Source organism: Tursiops truncatus, chromosome 4, assembly GCF_011762595.2.
Source record: "Tursiops truncatus isolate mTurTru1 chromosome 4, mTurTru1.mat.Y, whole genome shotgun sequence".
NCBI classification, from domain to species: Eukaryota; Metazoa; Chordata; class Mammalia; order Artiodactyla; family Delphinidae; genus Tursiops; species Tursiops truncatus.
Genome location: NC_047037.1, coordinates 84,353,786 through 84,380,265, shown reverse-complemented (window position 1 = coordinate 84,380,265; position 26,480 = coordinate 84,353,786). Strand labels below are relative to the sequence as shown.

The 26,480-nt window shown below is 40.4% G+C and overlaps 1 protein-coding gene across 1 annotated transcript in view; it reads left to right on the top strand.

Annotated features, from left to right (window-relative positions):
- The first annotated feature begins 22,604 nt into the window (after positions 1-22,604).
- Positions 22,605-26,480, top strand: part of SIDT1 (SID1 transmembrane family member 1) — a 62,779-nt gene continuing 58,903 nt past the window's right edge. Inside the window, exons 1-3 of the mRNA XM_073804220.1 lie at positions 22,605-22,679; positions 22,790-22,911; positions 23,910-24,080. Of these exons, the coding sequence (XP_073660321.1) occupies positions 22,629-22,679; positions 22,790-22,911; positions 23,910-24,080 (344 nt within the window). The 5' untranslated portion in view covers positions 22,605-22,628. The remainder of the gene's footprint in view (positions 22,680-22,789; positions 22,912-23,909; positions 24,081-26,480) is intronic.

Sequence of the window (26,480 nt, the reverse complement as noted above, 5' to 3'; positions counted from 1 at the left end):
TTTGCAGTTAGGGTCACCTACTTGACTTTCCCAGAAAACCGTGAGATATTGAGGATGGGGGCAGAGTCATGTCCATCTCTATACCCTAGTACCTAGCACAGTGCTTGACACATAACAGGTTTACTAATGTTTTTGAAAAAATGAATAAATAGTTGAAAAAAGATTTAAGGATTCTTTAAGCTAAACCTAAATAAAATATACTTTTTAGTAGGTTGAATGTGAGATCATTTCAGATAAAAACAAAATTTTAAAAAATTGTTCTGGGATTATGCTCTTTCCATTTTGCCTGTATGTATGTTAAAATGCTCTTTATTTTATGAAACAATGGTGATAATTAGTTTTTAAAATATCTTTGCATAATACAATAAAAAGCTGACAGTCCCTAAATTTTACTAGTCTGAGAAATATAGTTGGAAACCTTAAGACTAGCAGAAAACTCAAGTGTTTTAATTATTTTAATGCCAGTATGCAATCATATGAACCAGATGTCCTCAAATCTTACAGCCTTCTGAAACTTCTCTTTAATGTGCAAATAAGACAGTGGAATCCTCAATCAATTTACTTTGGAAAATTGCCCTTCTCTCCCTCCAGTCCTGTATTCCAGTTGCTTTCTCCAGAAATGGCATTGTTTTGACCTGCCCATCCAAACCATTATTCTGTTTCTCTTGATGGCCTCCTCTCTTCTTGGTTCCTTTTGCCTCATGTTGGAGACCAGCGCCCCCTCCTTCTAATACCATGAACACAATCCTGTTGGATATAGCAGAATTTTACTGAAGGTCTGGAGTAACATAAGGGAATTGCAGAACAGCACAGAGTAGGTGATAGATTAAACCAGAAATCTAAGCAACACTGTCATAACAATTTACCAGCTATTCCTCCACCAGGAGAAATATCAGGATGGTGGCACTATTTTTCAGGCCCTGTCTTGTCACGATCTTCTTGGCCACCCCTCACCCCAAATGTTGTGCTCTCAGTCTCTAAATTTTTGTTATTCTCTCACGTCAAGCAGTTTTGCCTCCATGACCAACCCCAAACTCACTAAAGAACTCTGCTAAATAAAGAGCTATGAGCTCAAGAGCAGAACCTTTTTCCTTTAACCTGAGCAAAGTCTTGGTCAGGGCTCTCTCCCCTGCACATGTCATTTCCCATCTACCTGTCTTCAGTGCAACTAAGAATTTGGTTTAGACATAGGTGTATTCTTAATTGGAAAACTGAAAAATATTGAATGAAATACATATAACAGGGTTTATATTGGCACTAATGGACATGTAGCACATGAAATCATTAAATTCACACTACAGAGCATTATAAAAAGAAGACTTTCCTGAACTCTTTTTCAAATGCTTCCCATTTCTTTTCCAATGAACATAAATTTTATTTCCTAATTTTCACGTAGCATCTAGCTCTCCAGAGAGCAGCTCTCCAGAAATCTTGACTTCACACAAGTTTTTCTCAATTTAATTAAGTACATTTTATTTAAAGATTTTTCTTTTGGAAAAGACTAATCATCATTAAAATTACACCGGATGTTTCATATAAAGACACTGTCTGCCAATACTGACTATAATGCTGTAAGCAAAGGAAGAAAAAATTAAAACAATGTGGATAAGTGCATTTAAAAAAAAAAGGAGAAAAAAGAATTCGGTTTAGGAAAAAAAAGACTAATTTTTTTCGTTTTTATCTTTTTCCCTTTTCGCTTCAAGCCATTGGTATGTTTGCCATTCTTTTTCCTTCAGCTTGGAGGAGAAAGACTATTCTAAGTTTAAGCTTTGGTGCAGAGAGGAAACCTCTGTGGGAGACTTTGTTCCTAACCTCTCCTGTCAGCCACTGCATCTTCCATACCAAACGCTGTCTTGGAGAACTATTTAGCCAAATGTGTCATGCTAATTAGCTAAGCTAGCACCTGGAAAAGTCTCACATGCCTTCCAGGCTGAGAGTAATGTAAATATGAAGTTACCGTTAAAAGAAAAATCACTGAAGGAATGGAGTGACTGGTTTAAAGAAGGATAATGAAAATAACGATTGAAGGTACAGGTCAGGCAAGATCGTGGTTCATTTCAGTCCCTGGAGGGGAAGTGTCCGGAGACTCCTTTCAAGGGGCATAGGGTTTCATTGTGTCAAGGGCTGGGACCAAACTAGAAGGAAATCACCTTGTTGAGAAAATTGTCAGGGATGGGTTTGACTGGGACAGAGGGCATAAAAGCAGGTTTATTGAGAAATGAGAATACTCTTGTAGAGACACGTGGCGACAATAATAAGATGTTTATATTTGAGCTAGATGGTGATAAGAAGCCCTTAAATAAAAATCTAACCATGACCCAGCAAGAGGTCCTCTCTGAGGCTTTCAGTGACAGAATTCATTGCTTGCCATAGATTTTTGAATTTGAAATGTTTCTCTGGACTTATTTCTTTTATTTTGTTTATTACACTGAGGCATTTATCTTTTAATGACATATAGTTGTCTATGCCTAAGGAACAAATCTTGGCTTTATTAATATCAACCAGTATCTAGAATCAGTTATACCAGCCTGTCAGATCCAGACTGAAAAAGCCTATCCAGTCCTCATGAACAGGACATTCCAGGGGTAACTTCTAGCTGTATACATTACTACTTAGAAGAATTAAAAATGTTGATGCAATAGCCTCAGTTCTCTCCAAGTCGTATGTACTCTCCCCGTTTTCTTTACAAAATGAGGCAGAGAAACCTCCTCTGCTGTCCTCCCACATCTCCTTACTGAACTGGACTGGTGCTTGTTTGGGAAGAATCATCTCATTAGCACATTACCTGGGTGGTTGGTTACTGTCTCAGTCAGTTCAGCCTGTTAGAGTACCATAGACTGGGTGACTTAGGAAACAAACATTGATTTCTCACAGTTCTGGAGGCTGGGAAGTCCAAGATCAAAGTGTCAGCAGACTTGTATCTGGTGAGAGCTGGCTTCTGGGCTTGTAAACAGCACTTACAGATATGTCCTCATGTGGCCCAGAGAGCAGAGAGAGTAGCCAGCTCTCTCCTGTCTCTTATTATAAGGGCACTAATCTCATCACCAGAGCTCCAACCTCATGATCTAATTAACTTCCAAAGGCCCTACCTCCAAATACTATCACCCTGGGGATTAGGCTTCAACATATGAATTTGGGGATGTGGGGACCAAACATTCAGTCCCTAGAGTCACCTCTCACATTTTCCTGCGTGGCTCTGAAAAAAGAGTATTGACATGTCATAAGGGTATTTAGGGGCTGACATTACTCCAGTTATGAGTCTGATTTTATGCACGGCCCATCTTCTGCCTGCCCTGACCTGATAATCATATGCTAAACTGTACAATGGACCTCTACCTTTGCTACTTGTGCTGAACTTGTTTTTCAATTCCTTTTTGTTTCTTGCTGAGTGCCATGTCTATAAGCTTGCTGTAGTGTTGGGTTTGGTTTTTCAGTTGTTATTTTGTTTTGTGTAGATTTTACTGCTGTGATGGTCCCTTCTGACAGGGTGTTTTAGGTTCTTATACAGTTCATCGAGATTTTCAGCCTTTCTGCCTTTCCTGATTTGGTTTCAATGTGTTACCAGATGTATCTCCTATGTCATTCCTCACTGTTAGCTTGAATCTTAAAGACCAAGGGACTTGAAGATACCATGAAACCTCTTTGCTGCTAGAAGTGCCAGTCTTTCTTTCTTCATTTCAGATAGAAGTAACCACACCCTGTTGATGTTATAACACGTTGCCATGCAGCACCCCGGAGTATGTTAGCCAGCTCTTCCTGCGTTGTTTAACGCTGGAGCTGACTGAAGTTCATGTCAACACACCAAGATGGTGCATTAATGATTTAAAGGCACATCTAATGAGCTGTTGGAATTGGGGCCTCACCATCCTTTCTGCTTATTTGCTAAGAAAAATATCAAATACATCATGGGCTGCCAGACAATATAGTCTTTTCTATTTTGCTAAAAAAAAAATTATAAACATTGATCTTTCTTTTCTTTACTTGGACATTTTGAAAATGGAAACTTTGAGGTCTTCCAGTACATTAGTTGGCTATGCAAACCAAAACAAAACCTAAGGACCTGTATTTTGCTTAAAACCTAAGGTCAGCAATAAGAATAACATTGTATTCTATTAAGTCCTCAGCCTAAGATCCTTCGGTTTTTATATATAAGAATGTGTGTAAAAATTAGATAGGAGAAGCAGTTGATTTACATGTTAAAAGATAGTGCTCCATTCCTGAAAAGCAAAGCTGAATGTTATATAGCAAATTTAAATTATATAGTAAATGTTATTAATAAAATTAATTTGCTGTAATAATTAATTACTTCAAATTCTTATTCCCCTCATCCCCTCAGTTTATTTGAAGTGACAGTAATAGCCAAAGAAATTGATTTTACTATTGGGAAGAAGTTATACGCAGATGTTAATTTTGCTACAAGATTCAACAGGGGATTTTTCGGTTAGTTTAACAAGAAGAGTAAAGGTGGCTTGAAGTTGTCTTATATTGAAAAATGTGTCCAGTGAAAGTTGAATATGAGTTTTCTTTCCTGATAAGAAAGCTGTAGGAATCCACTTCCCTGTCACAGCTCCCAAGAAGTGGGAAATTTTCTCTTATTTGGACCACTGAAAAGGTTTTGAGGAGCTAGTTTTCAATCCATAATTTTAAGGAACTTTATTTTGGACCCAGCCTTCTACAGCTGATCCCAAGGATGGCCAGGGGCGTCACTATGTAATTATGAAAGTCTTGGTTATTTAAATGTGAAGATCACCTATGTTTTGGTTAGACTCTTAAGTGTTTGAATAAAATACTTAATTTCCAAAAATGGTGGCAAAATTAAAGTTTATCTAACATCATCAAGTAACATGTTGTCCTGAGTAAAAACATCCTTTGGCTACCTGGGAACTTACACTTGATACTGTGGACATTTAAAAGTGTAGATAAAAGTTCACCTCTCCCTCTGCCTAACCTTGGCTGCAAAAGATTTTCAACTTTGTTTGCTTCCTCACTGTCCCCTATATGTACATATTTTTAACAAAACTTTATCCTTCAAAGCAGTTTTAGGTTTACAGAAAAATTAAGCAGAAAGTGCAGAGAGTTCCCATATATCCTCTCCCCACCCTCCCCCATTCACAGTCCCCATTATTAATATCTTGCATTAGCGTGGTACACTAATGATGAACAAATATTGGTGTAATATTGATATTTTATTGGCCTTTATTATTTACTAAAGTCCACGGTTTACATTAGGTTCACTATTGGTGTTGTACAGTTCTATGGGTTTTGAGAAATGCATAGTGTCATATATCCATCATTATGGTGAGTTATATAGAATAATTTCACTCCCATAAAAATCCCCTGTGCTCTACCTATTCATCCCTTCTTCCTTTCTTTCACACCCTAGCAACCACCAATTGGTTTTTTCTACTCTCTTTATAGTTTTGTCTTTTCCAGAATGTCATATTGTTGAAATCATACAGCATGTAGCCTTTTCAGACTTGCCTCTTTCACTTAGCAATACGCTTTCAAGGTTCCTCCATATTTTTCATGGCTTGATAGCTTATGTCTTCTTAGTACTAAATAATATTACATTGTCTGGATATGCCATAGTTTATTTATCCATTCACCTATGAAAGACATCATGGTTGCTTCCAATTTTTGGCAATTATGAATAAAGCTGCCGAAAACATTTGGGTGCAGATTTCTGTGTGGACATAAGTTTTCATCTCATTTGGGTATATACCACGGAGCTTAATTCCTAGATCATACGGTAAAAGTATGTTTAGTTTTATAAGAAACTGTCAAACTTGTCTTCCACAAGGACTGTATCATTTTGCACTCTCACCAGCAATGAATGAAGAGTTCCTGTTGTTCCATATCCTCATCTGCATCTGGTGTTGTCAGTGCTTTAGATTTTAGCCATTCTGATAGGTGTAGAATGATATCTTGTTGTGGGATTTTTTGCGGTACGCGGGCCTCTCACTGTTGTGGCCTCTCCCGTTGAGGAGCACAGGCTCCGGATGCGCAGGCTCAGCGGCCATGGCTCACGGGCCCAGCCGCTCCGCGGCATGTGGGATCTTCCCGGACCGGGGCACGAACCCGCGTCCCCTGCATCGGCAGGCGGACTCTCAACCACTGCGCCACCAGGGAAGCCCCCTTATTGTTTTAATTTGCAGTTTCCTAATGGCATATACAGTTGAGTATCTTTTCATATGCTTATTTGCCATCTGTATATCTTCTTTGGTGAGGCATCTTTGCAGATCTTTTGCCCATTTTTAAACTGGATTGTTTGTTTCCTCGTCGTTGAATTTTAAGTGTTCTTTGTAGATTTTGGATAGCAGTCCTTTATCAGAAACAAGTTTTGCAAATATTTTCTCCTTGTCTGTGGGCTTGTCTTCTCATTCTCTTAATAGCATTTTTCACAGAGCAGACATTTTTTAACTTAATGAAGTACCACTTATCAATTTTTCCCCATGGATCATGCCTTTGGTGTTGTATCTAAAAGTCTGCCATAAAATCTAAGGTCACCTAGATGTTCTCCTTATATTATCTTCTGGAAGTTTTATAGTTTTGAATTTCACATTTAGATTTCTGATTCATTTGGAATTCGTTTTTGTGAAAAGTGTAAGGTCTCTGTCTAGAATTTTTGTTTGGTTTTTTCGTTTTGCATATGATATCCAGCTGTTCCAGCACCATTTGTTGAAAAGGCCACCCTATATTTTTAGTATTATAGTACTGCGTACGTGTGTATACATTAATAGCCTATCTTGGACTAAAGAGTTTGAAGCAACTCTTTATTGGGGGCTCATTGTTCTTACCATTGTTCCCAACCTTCCCCTCTGTTACCACCATCTCCGATCTCTACCATTCTCTTGTTGCTCCTTTTTTCTATGTATCTTTTGTCTCTCTGCTTCTTCCATCCCTTTTGTCTTTCCAGTCTTCTGTGAACACTGTCAGTCCATCAAGGTTCTTCCTGTTCTCTGGTCGTTTGAAGCTTTGCTACTGGCAAAATATTCTTTCTTCTTCATCTCAGGAGATATGTTTTGTTCCTTCCTTCCTGATTCAGAGCCGGTCTCCCAGTTTTTAAGGTTTTACTATAGAATGTTAATAATACCAACAGTGAAGGATGAAGAGCATACATTATTTGGGCAATCAGTATATATTTGTTTTGACTTCATGTACCATTATTTCCTTTTTTTCATGTCAAGATTTTCTTTGTCAAGTCTGCTTAGCTACAGAAGTGTGTCATTGGGCTTGCATTTGTGATGTTTTTTCTATTTTTTCTATCAATAAAAGAAACACAAAATATCCCTCAAGGGCTTCCCTGGTGGCGCAGTGGTTGAGAGGCGCCCGCATACCACACACAAAAAATATATATATATCCCTCAAAACCATAAGAAAGAGGTAATTGTATTTTAAACTTAAGAGCTGAAAGGACCTTTTAAATTACCCAATCTCCTCTCTCTTAAAAGGAGAGAAAACAGAGCTGGTAAAATAAATTACTTGTCCAAATTATACAGCTAGTTTGAAGCAAAGCCAGGAACATAACTCAGGTTCCTGAGGACATTTCCTCGGATATTTCTACTAAACCTCCCACAAGAGCACATCTGTTATGCTTATCAACAACAATAAAAGTGTTTAAATACCATAGTCATAATTCCACAGTCAGGTTGTTTGATCATACAGTTTAAGAGCTTTATGTCTGACTCCCTTACAGTTACTGAAAGTTGAAACAAGAGGATTTTCACTTCTGTTTTTCCTCCATGGATCGTCCAGGCATCCATTTGCCTGTGTTAAGTCAGGCAAGCAGAGTTGACACTAAGGAAAACGGTGAATGTGACAGATTTCCTTCAGTGTTTCACAGAGCCACAGGCACCCACCACCCTGTGGACCAGTCTTCATCTCTTTTGTGCTTTATTGTCATTAATGCTGGGGTCCTTTTTGTGCCAGACATAGGGCAGCTTGGAGACCTAAGCAGTTAACCTATATGTTCCTCTAGGGCAGTATTAATCCTGAGAACTGGTATTTCTGGATCCCCACTAAATAGCTATGAAGATAAGCCATAGCAAACAAGAATGACTGACTCTTTCTGTCCCTTTAGATCTAACTGCCCTTTTGTGGACGAAGTGACTCACAACTATTTTAATTTGTGTAACTGGGGGTGTACGTTATGCTCCCCCCAAAATTAGCACGTAAATGCTCACAGTTTTATTTTATCCTCTCTAATACTTGCAAAAAAGGAATCCTGTATTCGTCCCCACTCTCTCCCTGCACCGTCTTCACCAGAGTGGAGGAATTATAGGTTTCTAGGAGAAGGACAATGTTTATCTGGGTAATAAAGGGATAAAAAGTTGGGGATAAGGAAACAGGCAAACAGAGTGAAGTCTGGGTGTGCAGAGATGGTTTGGGGAGATCTGTGGACAGTAAGGCTCCAGTTAGCTGTGGGCTATGAATGAAGTAGACAGAGAAGGAAAGAGGGTGTGGGGTCAGGCAAGGTTATTGGCTGCAGGCAACAGAAATCAACTGGCTAACATAAGGAGAAAAAGAATTTACTAGAAGGATATTGGATAGCACCCAACCTGAGTTCCTAAGCTCACACTATGGGGACCAAGAGAGAATACACTGCAAGAAATTATAACAACAGTCATGCAGCAGGAATGTGTGGCCAGGATGCTCATCTAGCCACTACCACCTCCTCTGCCATTAGACATGGTCACCCCTGGGCCCTGCTGTCACGGTCCCTACTGATGTCACCATTGACAGTGAGTGTTAAACTCTTCCTTCATCTTTGTATCATTTAATCACTGTTGAAAGTACCAAGTGGGAGCATCCAACTCTCTGAGCTTGGGTCCTGTACCTGCCCCCTATGGCATCTACAGGCAGCCTTGCCTCCCACAAAACTCACACAGTGGTGTGGAGGGGAGGAAGTTCCTCTAAAACATGCAAGGCGTCTGGATTCTGGGCAGCTCCCAAATCAACCCCACTAAAAGTTTTCATGGGTGTTCTCTAGCTAGGACATTTGTTGGAAGATAGCTACATGGACCCAGACATAAGTGATCAGGGACCAAAGGGAGCAAACCTGGGCTACTGCAGGCTATCTTTGCCCATTGAAAGAGGAACATCTTACCTGAGCACCAGAGAAGAATTCAAGTCATATATATCATCTTGGCCACAGTGTTTACTCCATGATTAGAAATAGTTGTGTCTCTGAAATATGGCCTTCCCTGAGGCCGCTTCTGCTAGTCTCAGGAAATTATCTTTGAAGATTTTGAAGGGGATGATGTTTGCAGATGATTGGCTTTGTCTTGTTTAGAAAGCAGTTTTCTTTAGGTAATACATATATCCTGCCAATACTTATTTAAAATTACAAATGGCACCGGTCTGGCAATGAATACCACTACAGAAATAAACAGCTGATAGGGCTTCCCTGGTGGCACAGGGGTTGAGAGTCCGCCTGCCGATGCAGGGGACAGGGGTTCGTGTCCTGGTCCAGGAGGATCCCACATGCCGCGGAGCGGCTGGGCCCGTGAGCCATGGCCACTGAGCCTGCGCGTCCGGAGCCTGTGCTCCGCAACGGGAGAGGCCACAACAGTGAGAGGCCCATGTACGGCAAAAAAAAAAAAAAAAAAAAAAAAACAACAGCTGATAAACATCAGATCATAACTCTGACAATCATCGTAGTTCTGTAGTGCTTTTCCATCTTTAGAGCATTAATTAAGTAGGCCTCAGAATAGCTCTAGAAGAAACATGCCTGCAGTGCAATCACTCAGCATATAAATAAAATCCAGTGAGTAGATCCTTGTGTTCTGCCTCAAACCATAAAATAATTATTTTTACCTCTTTATAATTTTTTCCTCCTCCCAAGAGAAGGAATATAAGCAGGAAATAGAAAAAGACAGGAAAGATAAAGAGGAAAAAGGAATCACACACAGAGATGAGCAGACGCAGATACCTAAGAGGTTGGTGAACCAACAGAGGCCCCTGGCTCTCTCCCAGGAGCCAAGGCTGGAGATGCCTCAAGCCAGACGGAGGGCAGTGGGACAGAGGAGCTAATGGAAAGTCTGTGAGAGGCCTGGAGAGACAGAAGATGGTCAGCTCTTGGGGTGAGAGGCACGTGGCCACCCTCAGTCTAAGAGGCCATGGGTAGGGAATAGGTTGAAGGAGAGCTTTCTTGTGGTGCTTTTTTGCCTCCCTCAGTTTGGCCCAGGTGTACTGCTGCCTGCCCTGCCTCATCGTCATCAGGAGGGAGGAAACAAGCAGTACCCACCCAGGGTGGGCTGGCTCGCGGGATAATGTCTGTGGAGGCTGGCGTGGAGAAGGGTAACCACTGTGCCTGCTGACCTGCTGACCCTGAGCTGTCCCTGCTTTCCCACAGGCCCCTTCACAGGGCAGACGCCGGCAGGTTAGGATGGGAGCAGGAACAGTGGGGCTGAGGGGCGGTGGATGAGGGGCGGGAAGGTAGAAGTAAAATTAGATGGGCGGGGACTGGACCCCTGGAGGGGGGTGAAAAGGGGCATGGTCAACTCAGAGGCTCTCCACCCTTCCAGTCCCTCCTTCTTCCCTGAACTCCCCTCACATTTAGCTCCTCCCCTCTGGAGTTCACGCAACGACCCTAGGTAGCTGACAGCCCAGGGAATCAGAGCTCATGGGAGAAAATAACAACAGATCTACAGAGGGAAGTTACGTGAGAAATGTCAAACTGAATGACCTTTACCTAATGTAGTAGAGTTAATGAACAGGAAGAATAAGACTTCATGACAAGCAAAGTGAACATCCTGGAAGAGATGTGGATAGGAGGACGTTGTTCAAATGAAACAGGTTACAGCTATAAAGATGAAAGATGAAGCAACTGGGAAATCCCAGATTTAAAAAATAATACTGTTTACATAAAGACCTCAGCAATGGGTTGGACGTTAGAATGAATAACGGATTAGAGAACTGGAGGATCGTGTTGAGGATCTACCTAAAGAGATGTAGGATATAAAGAGAAAAATTAAGAAATTGGGAGCACGGACCCAGTTATGACATCAACATAATAGGGGTCCCACAGGAAGAAAACAAATGGAGAGAAAGGAATATCTGTAGAAATAATGCTGAAGAATTAAGAACAGCCATTTCCCTGACATCCTGGGGTGTTTTTTTAGGATTTGTTGAAAGCTACAACCTTAACTGGGCTACCTCCGCTCGTATGAAAACAGAAACTGTAGTGTATGTACTAAGTGTCAAATACATGCCTGACTCCAAATAATGTCACAGATAAAATCCTCAAAGAGAAACAAATACATGGAACAATTAGCAAATATTACAAAACATGAAAATATGATGTAATTGAGCACTAAATTGGGTAGTGACAGTCCTTAAGTTTTATGATATTAAATGGCTAGATTAGGGCGAGTTAGGGTCTTCAGGACATACCTGATTTGACCTCAGTTCTTGTGAAAAAAATATCACAGCATTTCCCAAAGTGTGTTCTATAGAACATTTGTTCTGTAGGATAGTCTTGGTGTGGCATGTGAAAGGGATTCCAAATGTAGTGGAATTTGGCCATGTTTTAACTGCCCAGAATCTGAACCCCATTCCTATATGTTTTGGGGAAATTCCTCATTTCATGAGTCTCTGCTGGAGATAGAGCTCCTTCCACTAGGGCAGCAGAACGGCAGGCACCTGCTATCTTGAACACACCCCTCCCAACCCCACCAAGCTCAGGCTTGGGTCTGTGGCCTCGGCGCTACCAATCAGATCTGCTTTCCCCAGACTTTGAGTTGGGAGCCAGTGACGCAGGAAAGCAGCTGTTCAGCAGCAACAGAGGCAGCACTGGGTGTCCAGGGATGGCCATAGCAATGGGGTGGTAGCACTTAAAACCTTCCAAAGGCTTTCTATTGTCCTTAGAGTAAAGCCCCAACCTCTCTAACATGACTTTAAGACTTTTCAGGGCTATCATGGCCTTTCAGGCACCTCAGGCTTCAGCCAAACTGATTTTCCCTTAATTTTTCAAACTCGCTTCTTGCCTTCTCTCTCTCTCTTTTCCTCCTTCCCTCCTTCCTCTCTTTCCTTCCTTATGTCTGCTACACAGTTCCCTTTGTTTGGACATTTCTCTTGCTCTGCCCACATTTTTCTGGTTAATTCCTACTCATCCTTTAGGAAGATATTCCCTGGAAAGTCTGTGCCATGCATTTCCACAGCAACTTGAATATTAACGCACTTGCTTGTTGAATTGGCATTCCATGTGTAAACCTGTGATCTCAGCGAGGACAAAAGGCTATGTCCACACTGCTTAGTAATGTATCTCCCATGCCCAGAACAATGCCTGGCACAGGGTGGGGAGTCAAATATTTATAGAATGAACAAAGTTCATCCTAAAGTAGCTAGAACCTAGACCGTGTATTGTTCTACATTCCTGGCCTGCCAATCATTAAGCTCTCTTCACTGTTTTCCCATGTTTTTATTGGAATTGAAATGTTTAAAATAAAATTTAAATAATAAGCCAAAAGAGGAAAGAGTATATAAATGTATTTCTGTCCAGATTATTGTTGGCATAATGAAATTGGTGAGATGAGGTCTGTAAAGCATGATTCTTAGGAAAGTACTCTGAATTGTATTCATTTTGTAATGCTGAGAATCTAAAAGAATAGGGAATAAATAGCTCCCAAGGGGTAAACTGCTCTTTTCGATGAGATGAATGAGCTGTTCCAGGAAAGCTGGAAGCCAAGCTATGAAAGGAAATTAATATCCTATGTGAGATGGACTGCATAACCTTCTCCTCTGCCCGAGGGCAGTTGGGCTTATAAATGTGCCTCCACACGTGGAAAAAAGACAGTCAATAACTGATTGATTGGTGAACGCGTGGGAGTGGAAAAGCACTGCCCCAACCCAGAGCCTGGGTGGGACAGCTCTGCCTTCTGCTCTGCCTGGTGCTCGGCAGGTCACAAAACACAGGTCACCCATAGTCTAGGGAGGTGGATAGTTTGGGTGTTACTGTTCCCATCCTACAGTTGAGGAAACTGAGAATGTCCAAAGTCACCCAGATCGTAGATGTAGTGCCAGAAATAAAATCCAGTTGTATGTATCTTTCTGCCTTATAGCATAAGTTTACAGAAGATGGTTTTCCAAGGCTACATCAGGCAGAGGGAATTTTAAACAGTCTCATCAATAACTACAGGAATTACTTTAAAGTTTATCTTAAAAAAAAAAAGTATAACCTGTGATTAAAGCAGCTCAGTTCCCTGCAGTAGTTATAAAACTTGTGGGATGAAATGCTTCATTTACTAGGACTTTCCAGCCTCTAATAAGAAAAGGATTCAGAACTGCAAGGCCACTTCACTCCGGGGAAGCTGTTTTCATACAACAGTCACATAACGGACTCTCCCAGCAAGCCTGCCTTCATTCAGCATGAAGGGTCTTGGCAGGTGGGTACAAGTTGGAGATAAGCTGCTGGTCAGGGAAAGGTAGAGATCTGTACCTGAATGGCTTTATTCCTTAAAAATTCTACAGATCTAATGTTATAGGTTGATTTATGTCCCCACCTCCAAAATATATGTTGAACCTCTAAACCCTGGGACCTGTAAATATGACCTTATTTGGAAGTAGGATCTTTGCAGATGTAATCAGATTAAGATGAGGTTATTAAGGTGGGCCCTAATCCAATGTGACTGAAATTCTTATAAGAATAGGGAAATTTGGACACAGACATGCACAGAGAATAGGACAGAATGTGAAACAGACACACAGAGAATACCGTGATGACAGAGGCATGAGTTGCAGCGATGCAGCTGCAAACCAAGGAAGCGCAAGGATTGATCATCACCACCAGAAGCAGCAAGAGGCAAGAAAGGATTCTACCCAGAGTCTCAGAGGGAGCGTGGCCTGGCTGATATCTTAATTTCAGACTTCTAGTCTCTGGAACTGTGAGACAATACATTTCTGTTGTTTTAAGAACCCAGTTTGTGACACTTTCTTACGGCAGCCCTAGGAAACTCACACACCTAACAACACGGAATCTAGGCTGGCACATTACTGTCCAGTGCAGTACTAGCTTCATCTTCATATTTCCTTTCCAGGGAAGAGCAATGGAGAAATGAGTCATGTTAATCAGACCAAAGACAATGTAAAGTTTTCCAGCTGGCTGCATGTGCGCAAGGTGGGTGGGGAGGTGGGCAGGCTATAATTGATGAAGTTAGTACAAGCAGGTCAAGCACTAGTAAGGACAGACTATATGACAGTATGTTTTAGAGACTGTTTGCCACTTCCTTGAATAGCAAAGAACTTGTACAAGGAATCTCCTGGCAGTCCAGTGGTTAGGACTTGGCACTTTCACTGCCATGGCCCAGGTTCAATCCCTGGTCGGGGAACTAAGGCCCTGCAAGCCACGTGGCCAAAAACAAAAACAAAGAACCTGTATAAAATGAGGGTTGTTGCTCTGAAGTGGGCAAACACAAACGCCAGCACATCACGGCTTCTTGATGATGATGATGATGATGGTGATGAAATATTTCAGACATATAAATAAGTATAGAAAATAATATAACACCAGTGTACCCACAACTCAGCTTACGAAACAAGAAGACGATTATAATTCCCTACTTACCTCCCCCCAGCCTCTTCCTTCATCCCCCAAAGTAACCATTTTAGGGAGACAGTTCTTCATAGGTCTCTTGATTTCTGCACATCTTACAGGAAAGCAATGACTGAAATTTTTCTACACTGTTCTTTCAAGGACATTTGTATAGTGAACACCTCAGAAAATAGAGATGGTGTCCCTCTCTGGGGAAAGTTCAGGCAGGCTTTCTGCCCATGTTGTGACAAGACATGTACTTGCTTCTAACCCAAGCAATGTACTTGTACTTTGTACTTGTACATTGTACTTGCTTCTACCCCAAGCAAAGTACTTGTACTTTGTACTTAGTACATTACATTTATAATGTACTAATGTACTTGCTTCTAACCCAGGAGTCTGGGTCTTCTATCAATATCTAAGAAACTGTGGCAACTGGGGTTAAGTCTGAGATCCTTCCAAGTTTTTGAAAACAATTGTCTTGAATTTGGTGTGTATTAATTCCATGTATATATATTTTACTAAAGATAGATACCTATTATTTTACTAAAGATAGATAGATATAGACAGATATTATTGTTTTGCTTGTTTACAAAGTTTATGTAAATAGGATCATACAACCTGCTCTTTCTCTTAATTTATCTTATTCAGAGTTATCCGCCCTGATCCATAGGCTACTTCATTTCATTTCATTCTTATTCATGACTTTGTGTAAACTTAGGAGTGGAAATGCTGGGATGTAATGTGAAGTCGCCTTCAGCTTTAGTAGATATTGCCAGCTTGTTCTCTGAAATGGTTGTACCGAATAACATTCTCGTAAGCAATATGCAAGAGTTCCTATTTCTGTCCATCCTGGTAAATGTGGTGTTGTCATATTTTTGAGTCTTTACCTTCTGATGACTGTAAAATATTCTCATCTTTTCACATGTTCTTTGGTCATTCTTCTCTTCAGTGGCTGTTTACATCCTTTACCCATTTTTCTATTGGGTTATTGTGTTTTTCTATGAGTTTTTAGGATTCTTTATACACTCACAATACTGATATTTTGTCTGTTATATATGTACAAATAACATCTCCTATACTCTCCCTTCATTTATGGTGTTTATATAGCTTCTTGATGTCACAGTAGAAGTCTACATCCACAATGGTGTTCAGTGGAGTCAGCGATTCAAAATGGTGATGATCTGACCAAGCATTGTGTGGAGACTGGGCTGCAAGAAGCTTGGGTTCTAGTAATGATACTTCCATAGCTGAGCATCCTTGGGGAAGTCATATCACCTCTACGTCTGGGGCTCCTCCTCTGTAAATGGAACCTTTGGACTAGATGATCTCCCTGAGTACCTTCCCAGATGCAAGGTTCTCTACGCCATGAGTCAAGGTCATGTGCACCAGGCAGGCAACAGCAGGACCTATGTGAACAATCCCAACTTCTCTATAACTTGGGAAGTAACCGACTAGCTTCTGTGTTTTTTACTCTGACTCTTCCACATGGGTAGCCACTTTGTCCTCTGGGGGCCCACAGCACCTGCTCACATTGCTACTATAATATCATCACATTATGCTTTTGATGATAACACCATCTGTCTCTCTGACTAGATGATAAGCTACTCAAGGACAGGGTTCCCTTTAGTATATCCTTAGCACCTCCCATAGCTCCTGACTCAGTGACTGTTTGAAGAATGATGGAGGGAGCATGGCAGGGTAGGAAAGAGGGAAGGAAGGAAGGGAGGGAGGAAGGAAGGACAGACAGAAGGACCAAAGAACCTAAACGCCCCCAAAATACACACCCAGTGAACATAACAGGTTATTAAAACAGTTACCAAATAACATTTGTATTTGTTTGTAAAAAAAATCATTTTCTAACGTTTGTAACATGAGGAAAAGGAACCATTAGCAAATACTATGGTAGCTATTTTACAAGTGGAATCAGTTTTTTAAGACCACACCAGAAAACAATGGTGTGCCTAATATGGAAACCAGTAATCTCTGATTCTTAATCTGATATTCCAATAAAGCCTACAGTCTCATTATTTTAGCAAAACCAAACTAGATTTTGAATTAAACTCATTTTCACCCTCTTTCTGCAACAGAACTCTATTATTTGTAATTTTGAACTTTTCCCTACTGACATGTTCTAAAAGATTAAAAAGGGACTCTCTAAGCTTTAAGACCTTTTGTAATTGTGATCTATATAATATCAGAGTTGGGAGTACTTAAATAATTCTTCCCTCATAGTTATAATGCAATTCCCTGCTTGTAGTAACATAGGAAGAGAGCAAAATATATGTAATAAATGTGCTCTTTTTGTCATGACAACAGGAAGAAGCAACAGGAGGGAAAATCTTGGCTCTTAAGAGTAGTCTGGGGAGATTGGGATTGACATATATACAGTAATAGGTATAAAATAGATAACTAATAAAACCTGCTGTATAAAAAAATAAATAAAATTAAATTTAAAAAGAAACAGTAGTCTGTTACAGGGTATCAGGGTCCATTATGTATTGTCAATACCTTCATTTAGTTTTGGCTTTACATGGCTTACTTCACTGCTACAAATGTAATCCAACTTTCCCAGTTGCATATTGGCCTCTGGAAAAGCAAAGCAACATGTGAACAGGGCTTTTTATCCTTTCCCGGGGGTGGTGCATTATCTGCTCATCTTGAAAAACTGCCCAGTGTTTTCTATTTCCCACTCTAATATATTTTTTTTGCATTTATTATGCCAGTATCTCTGAATTTTTAAATTATAATTAGTAAGATCATTATTAAATAAAAATTAAAAAAAAAACTAAGTGGGTTACAAGAGCCAGACCAGGAATAAAAGAGTGTGGAGATAAAGAGTGGAGTGGAGTAACAATCTGCCCTGCTCTGCTCACAGCAGACCTCCTTCCTGCTGGTCCAGTTTCAGCCCCACCAGACACACTAGCTTCCAGACGTGCTAGTGACATTGGTGATCTCACGGTTGTGCATCTCATAATAATGGGAAGTTGGCAAGCTGCTGACAAGATGGTTTCTTTGGAACAGTACTTCCCAGAGTATGGGCTCCAATCCACATGTATCAGAATCCCCTAGCATGCTGTTAAAAACACATTATTTTTAAGTTTTACTCCTGATCTGCTGAATCAGAAATGATGAGGGTGGGTTTGAGAGATTCAAATGCTAAAAAGCACAGTAAAATTTGAGAATCACTGCCTTAGAGTGACATGTAAAAAAAAAAAAAAAAAAAAAAAAAAGGAGGGAAATCCCTTCTGGAACTAAGTACCTAAGAAGGAAGGAGAAGACTGCAGCCTAGGTAACGAAAAGGGAAGCAGACAAGCAAAAGATGAAGCTGGCCTAGTTCACAGCTTTCCTTAGATTTTTACCTCAGTTCTGACTGCTATAGATTTAAGCCAGACAAAAGTGTGCTCTAAACACATGTGCTCTAAGTTGGTGTTTGTGTTATGAACCTCAAAAGTGATCCTGCTTCTAAGTTAATTCATTTTGACAGCACCAGAGATGCCAAAGATGAAGATTTCAGCTTTGCAGAAGAGCCAGGCAGGTAAACTAAATGTTAGAATACTGAGAGGTCCACGTACACAATGAGACACCACTTCACACCCACATAATTACAATCTAGAAGACAGACAATAATAAGTGCTGACAAGGATATGGAGAAATTTGAAACTTTTACATTGCTGGTAATGTAAATTGCTGGAATGTAAAATGATGCACCTCTTTGGAAAACATTTTGACAGTTCCTCAAAAAGTTAAACGTAAGAGTTACCATGTCACCCAGCAATTCTCCTCCTAGGTATACACTCAAAAGAACTGAAAACACTGTAAAGCACAGGGAACTCTATTCAGTACTCTATAAAGACCCATATGGGAAAAGAATCTAAAAAGAAAAAAGGAGTGGATGTATGTATATGAATAACTGATTCACTTTGCTGTACACAACATTGCAAATCAACTATACTCCAATAAAAAATGTTTAAAAAAAGAAAGAATTGAAAACACATGTTCACACAAGAGCTTGTTTACAAATGTTTCATAGCAGCATTATTTGTAATAGCCAAAACGTAGAAACAACCAAAATTTCCATTAACTGAAGATTAAACAAATGTTGTATATTCATTCAATTAGAATATCATTGAGCAGTAAACAGAAATGAAGTATTGACACATGCTACAACATGGAAGAACCTTGAAAACATTATGCTAAGTGAAATAAGCCAGACACAAGAGAGCATGTATTACATGATTCCACATATATGAAATATCCTATGTGAAATAGGCAAATCCACAGAGAAGTTAAATTAGTGGTTACCAGGCACTGGGGGAGGAAGGGAATGAGGAGTGACTGGTAATGGGTACCGGGCTTCTTTCTGGGGTGATGAAAATATTCTGGAATTAGGTAGCGGTAATGGGTGCACAGCTCTGTGAATATACTAAAAACTACTGAATTATACACTTTAAGAGTGAGTTGTGTGGTATGTTATCTATATCTCAATTTTTAGAAGTGACCAAGAAAAAAGGAATAAATTTGACTGCATGAAAAAATGTTTTGTGCTTGTCTGTAGAAAAAGCTAACTTCTATTTTCTTCTACTCACCCAGTACTTCTGACATCAGATTTATGGATCTTCCACACATTAAGCAATTTTGTGTGGGTGGGTATCCTACAGTTCAATCCAGTTCTGACACTGTCTACCTGATGTTTGCATCACATCTCATAGGTTAAGGCTCAGTCCCACAAGACTGCCTACCTCCCACTTCAGATGCTGAACACAAGTCCAGGCTGTTACCTATGCTCTGACCAAACAGCTATAAATCAGAGGTTCCCAAGTCCCCCTCCTCAGGTTTGATTAATTTGCTAGAGCAGCTCACAGGACTCAGGAATACAGTTTATTTACTAGATTACTATAGTATTATAGTAGGATATAACTATAAAAGCATATAACTTAGGATGAGCAATATAGAAGAGGTGCATAGGGTAAAGTCCAAAAGTGTTCTGAGCACAGAAGCTTCTATCCCCATGGAGTTGGGTTGCTCCATCCTCCTGGTATATCGATGCATTCACCAACCTGGAAGTTCTCCAAACCTTGTATTTTAGGAATTTTTATGGAGGCTTCATCATTTGGGCATGATCAATTATTAACTCAATTTCCAGCCCCCTCCACTTCCTGGAGGATGGAGGTAGAACTGAAAGTTCCAATCTTCTAATCATGGCTAGGTCTTTTGGGTGACCAGCTCCCATACTGAAGTTATCCAGGAGCCCACCAAGAGTCTCTTCATTAGAACAAAAGAGACTCCTGTCACCCAGAAAATTCCAAAGGATTTAGGAGTTCTGTAAGGAGTCAGGAATAAGACCAAATATTAGAACAAAGTATGCCACTAGTGCTCTTATCACTTAGAAAAATACAAGGGTTTTAGGAGCTCTGTTCCAGGGACTGGGGGCAAAGGCCATATATATGTCTATTATTTCACAGTGGTATTAATATGCTGTATAGAGGTAATCAGAGGCCACATGCCCCCCCAAGAGAGGGACCACCCACTTATGTGATGGGATGGGGACATATCAGGGAAGACATCCCCAAAAAAGGACTTTAGGGATGAGAAGGATATTGAAAGGCCAATCACTGGGGACAGAGCCCTTTTGAGAAACAGCAAGTAATTGGCCATGTGAGGGATTGGCAGGCAAAGAAACTAGAAAAGAAGGCAGTAATCAAGAAAAGCCCAAAAAAAAAAAAAAAAAAAGAAAAGCCCAGAGCAATTCAGATCAGTGGAGAAAAGATGGACTTGTTAATAGGTGGTGCTGGGACAACTGGAGAGCCATATAAAAAAAAAAGATAAAATTAAAATCATTCCTCATACCATATGTTAGTATTAATCATGAAGGGATAGGGATTTAAGTATTAAAAATATGATACTACAAGTATAAAGTACTAGAAGAAAATACAGGCCTCAGTAACCTGGAGTGGTGAAAACTTTCTTGACTAATTCCAAATCCAAGGAAAAGATGGAGAAATGTATTTACTTGAATCTAGCCAAGCCTCTAGCTGTAACTGCCAGTTTACCGGAAACACAGGGGATAAAGGAACCTGTTCAATGACACCACAGGGTGCAGTCAGCAAAATCTAGTATGTGGGTGTTTCAGGTTTGTACTGCTGCTTTGTGAGCTGCTTTCTTTCACAAATAAATGCCCAAAGGCGGGGGCGGGGCGGTTACCTTCAGATTAAAAGAGATTCAAAACACATATCAACCAAATGCAATATGTGGATCTTGTTTGTACTCAAAATTTAAAAGCTGAAAAAAGCACAATTTTTTCAACAAATGAAGAAATTCAAACACTGTGTGGATATTGGGTGATTTTAAAGAACTATTATTAATTTTACTGAGTATGATAATGGTAATGTGTTATGTTAAAAAGAAGAGGCCTTATCCCTTAGAGGTATAGACTGAAATATTTACAGATGAAAAGGTATGATCTTTGGTATTTACTTTAAAATAATCTAAAAATGATGTGTGTGGAAAATGGAAGGTGTAAACGAAAGAAAATGGTACAATTTTTAATAATTATTAAAGCTGGATAAGTACATGAGCATTCATTATTCTATTCTATATTGTCATAAAAGTACTATTCCCGTTCCTTTGGAGGAAAATCTGAAAGTTCCCAGAGCCACTGAAGGCCTTTTCAGCAGGAGAATGCCAAGATGAAAGTGGCATCTGAGGGAGTATAGCCCTGGGGATAAGAAGACTAGATAAGGTGCTGTCAGGGAGGGTCACAGTGATAAAGGACTGGATGAGGATTGTTATTGGTGGGGGAGGGGAGGATCTGGGTGTGAACACTATGTAGAACTTGATGACCTATTGATGGAGAATGCTACAGAAGTAGGAATCAAGGATGACTCGGGCGCAGAATAATGGCTGTGAGGTGAGGCCATTCAATAAGCAAGGAAGTTCAGAAGAAATGAAAGTTAGGGGTGAAGGAAGTGACAGGTGTCACTTCAGACAGGTTGAGTTTGAGATGCCTGTGGAACATCCAGAGCTTGGGGAAGAGGTCAGCACTAGAGACAGGGTGTTGTCAATGATCAGCTGCAGCATAATTTCCATGGAAACATGTAGAGCACAGGCACAAGAAAACGCTCCCTTTGTGAGCAAGCACTTCCGATCTAATTATAAATTACTCTTGGACGGTTTTAACGTTAAAAAACTAAGTGTCTTAATCAAGAATGATATAAGATATCCAAATAGTAATAATCTATGATTCCCATGCTATTCTGCTGCCTCTCAGTTTCCATTTTGAACATGTCATAGATCTTTAGGGTTTCACTGCAAGCCTTTCTTGCTTCAATTCTTCCCCCTAATAAGGTGTTTTCAAGAGAACACTAGGGCTTAAATTCATTAGGGGGAAAAAAATCTCATACGAAAGATCAACTTTTTCTTACTTTGTCTTTTTTCTATTGCCTATAGTATTATATATATATATATATATATAAAAAAAACTGAAGGGAAACACCAAAACCATCTAGATCCAGGGGCACAATTCAATTTCCTGTCTTTTAAAAGCCATGATAGTGTTCAATCCTTGGGGTGACACATGTATTCAAAAGAAGCCACGGATCTGCTGATATCAAAAGCATTTAGTGTTGGGGATTGATCTATGCCTTGGAGCAGGGCAAAGAGAAGACTCTTCAGCCCCTGTAGTATTTGTTGCTGGGAGAGCGTCGGGCCATCTGCTAGACTTTAACACAATGTGGCAATAACATTTTGGTCTGAGGCACAGAATCATTTTCCAAACCAAAATTAAAGTTTGTTGGCAACTGGGGCACTTGTAGGTATTTTTTTTAAGATATTTGTATATTTAGCATTTATATTCAGATAAGAAGAGAAGCACATCAGCCTCTTTCTTTTTCTGTTTGGGCTTATTCTCCCAATCTTGTGCTGACTGCCCAATTCAAACTCCTCAGCCTGCCATTTGAAGCCTCCATAATTTGGCTTCACCCAAGACAACTTAAATCAAAATTCTGAGGGTTGGACCCAGGCAGCAGTTTTTTTTTTAATCTCCCCTCGTGATTTCATTGTGCAATCAGCTTTGAAACTGAGTATGGTTACAATATGAATGAGGAGAAGACAGCTGGGATATTTGGAGTATCTATGGTCAGCAGCAAACGTATGAATTAAAGTTTTTCAGAGCTTCAGATGGCAGCTACGATGTAACGTGTCTGTGCGTGTGCGTGCGTGTGTGATTTGCATTTCCTCCCTCTCTGCCCTGGCTCGCAGGTGAACGCCGTGCGGGTGTACGTGAACAGCTCCTCTGAGAACCTCGACTACCCGGTCCTGGTCGTGGTTCGCCAGCAGAAAGAGGTGCTGTCCTGGCAGGTTCCTCTGCTCTTCCAAGGACTGTAAGTGGATCTTTCCCCGACAGCTTCATTATATTTGTTTTCTTTCAACGTGCTAGACCTTAATTGCCCTTTTCCCTAGCGAAAGGAGAAATCAGACATGCAGAATGTTGACATATTATGCATGCTAAGTGCAAACAGTCGTCGTGGTGCCTGCATTGACTGTTCAGCTCTGTTCAGTTTCTCTCCTCTTTGAGGTTCTGATAAGCGCTCTGTCTAGATTTATAGCACCCAGAAGAACGTTTAACATTTTAGTTCTACCCAGAATGTTCTGTTACTCTTGGTTGGTTAGTGGGTCATCCACCAAGGTCAGGGCTAGGTCCCACCATCAACTTCAATGAGTGACACCTCTCCCCATTCTTCATAACGTTCACCAAGTGTACTTTCTTTATCCCATAATATTTATTGAGCACTACTAAATGATAGATGCTGGGGATACAGTGGTGGAAGACAACAGCAAAATCCCCGCCTCGTGGAATCTATATTTTTGCTGTATAAGGTGCTAGAGCAGTAACAAGAACAAACCAGAAAGCATGCAGACATGGGCACACAGTACAGTGTTAAATCACTTTTGGAGGTTAATACACGTGAGGATTGAAATACTGAGTCTAACGCCCTGACTTGGACTCTGGGGCTTTCTTTATGTTCATTTCTCAAAAGCTTGAAGATTGGGAAAATGGAATCAACTGGTTGTTTTCTCAGAACAGTTTTCCCTTCAAAATCTGATAACTTTCCTGACTGAATTAGGAGGATGATTTGGTAATGAAGACACCTAAGTGAACTGCTCAGCACTCAACAGTCCTCATGTCTGTGTTATAACGTCACACAATGTGTGCCAAACACAGTAGCTCTAAAATTACTATCGGTAGGTCCAGTATGAAATGTTAAATATAAGGACTTGGAAAGAAGTTCAGGGAGAAGTGAAACGAGATGTTCTTTTCCCTGCTTGTTCATTGAGTGTCTTTCTCCTCGCTGGCTTTTCTCTCCACTGGCTGCTGCAGATACCAGAGGAGCTACAACTACCAGGAAGTGAGCCGCACCTTATGTCCCTCAGAAGCAACCAATGAAACAGGGCCTCTGGAGCAACTGATATTTGTAGATGTCGCATCCATGGCGCCCCTGGGTGCCCAGTACAGACTGCTGGTTACCAAGATCAAGCACTTTCAGCTGCAGTAAGCGGGACTCCTTGTGGCCTTTCTCTGTTCGCTTGTCTGCTCTTCCTGAGCTTGTCTGTGCACGGTCCAGCTTCCTTCCTCCCAGATCAGCACCCCAGAAGGAAATCATCCACTTGGCATATTGTCTTAGCAACTTCTGAACTCTCCTGTGCACAGCTGTGCAGCAGGGCCTTAGTCTGTGTAAGGGGGAAGCAGTAGGGGACTGGAGCAGAGCAGAGGGCGGTGCACCTGATAGGTGTATCTGTTCCTGGGCATCTGTGAGGGCCCCCTCCTGTCTGTCGTCCAAGCAAGCATGACATCCAAGCACTAGTGATGGGTACTTCTGTGTCACTCACCAGTGCCACTCTCCTGAAGGAAGTTTTGGTTTTGTTTTAAGGAAGATCTTAAGCTATTTTTCTTACCCTTATTACTATTCCAGTTTTCTCCTTCTGGTTAGGAATGTATACAGGTTGAAAATAATATGTTATGTGGCTTTGTGCGAAAACTTATGACTGTTTCCTCCTTCTCCTTGCTCTACCATCCTTTGAAACCAAATCAGTCGGGATACAACATCTCAAATTGTTTATATTAGACATTGAGTATAATAAATTCAGTGGAGGGCATTGTCTCTAAGGGATCTATTCTTTCCCAGGGGTTAGTCACATAAAATATTGCATAAATCTGTGTGAAAATGTAAACAGAAAGGCTAAGATTATTCCTTAATAAGGCCAGAAACTTCAGGGAGTTTCCTGCCCTATCCTACTCTAAGTTCAAAGCTTCTCAAGGGTTCAAACCATTCCCTCCCCTCTCAGTGTTTTAAATAAAATTTTAAAAAATATGTCATTAAATCGCTCATATTAAAATTTTACTTTGTACTCATCAAAAGTTATCATTAAGAGAACAAAAAGACAAGCCATAGACTAGAGAATATGTTTCCAACACTAACTAACAAAGGGCTCATGTGCAGAATATATAAAGAACCCCTACAAATCAATAAGAAAACACTGGCAAGCTTTTGGCTGCTGTCCCCAGTATCACCCACCCTTCTGTGGCTCTGGCTTCTTCTGGGCAAGAATCTTGGAGCCTATGAGTCTGAGCACTGCTCAGAGTGGGGGCTGGCACCCAGGTGGGTGCAAGGTTCAGACTCCGCTTCAGTGAAATAAATAGATTCTCTGGGGCAAAAATGAGGAGATCTCAGGAACAGAAACGATACATGAGACTTTGACCTCTCACTAGAACTTTGGGACAGAGACAGAAGATCTCAGAAGGGGAATCAATGTTTATATTTACCCAATGAAAATAAACGACATATAAATAGACTCAAATATGCCAAGTAAAAGACTAAGAACATCAGGGCTTCCCTGGTGGCGCAGTGGTCGAGAGTCCGCCAGCCGATGCAGGGGACACAGGTTCGTGCCCCGGTCCGGGAAGATCCTACATGCCGCAGAGCGGCTGGGCCCATGAGCCATGGCCGCTAAGCCTGCACGTCCGGAGCCTGTGCTCCACAACGGGAGAGGCCACAACAGTGAGAGGCCCACGTACCACAAAAAAAAAAAAAAAAAAAAAAAAAAAAAAAAAGACTAAGAATATCAAATGGGATTTAGAAAAAAAGAAAACTAAATATATGTTGCTTAAAAGAGTACAATCTTTAAAAAGAATGTATAAACGCAAATAAAAGCATAGTAAAAGAAATACCATACTGATACTAAACAAAAGAAAGCTGATGTATTATATCACATTATACAAGCTATTCCTTAATGCAAGGAACATTATTAGATATAGAGAGACATTCCATATTTCTAAAATAATCATTTACCAGGAAGACAAATTTAAATTCTAAATTTCTGTGTACCTAGTAATATCACTTCAAAATATACAAAGCAAAGATTGCAGAATGGGAAGAAGAAGTGTACAAATTCACAATCTTTGTGGTAGCCTTCTCTATAGCTAATAAAATAACAAACCAAAAATTTAAAATGTATGTACAGGGTTCCCCCACTATGTGAAAGTAGAGTGTTCCTGTGAAACCTTTTATAAGCCAAATGATATTAAGCAAAGAAGCAATTACCTTAGGACACATCTTGCTAACACATGCATAGAATAAATTGCGATAAAGCACAGAGATTCCCAGACACAGTTCACAGCTATGGTGGCTTGATGCTGAGATGCTGAGTGTAGTTACAGGGAAGGCGGTGGCAGTGCCACTCTCACCGCTCAGGGTGCACACTGCAAAACAAACGCTGAACACTGTTTTCGCTTTTCATCTTTTTTCATAAAAGCAAAAATCTTCAGATTTCTTTCAGTTAGTGAAAACAGATACTAAGGTAGCAAATTGGCATAAAGCGAGTTTTCAAAAAGTGAAGGATAGCGGTATGCAGTACTTAGAAAAAATATTGGCAAACCACAGCCCACAGACTA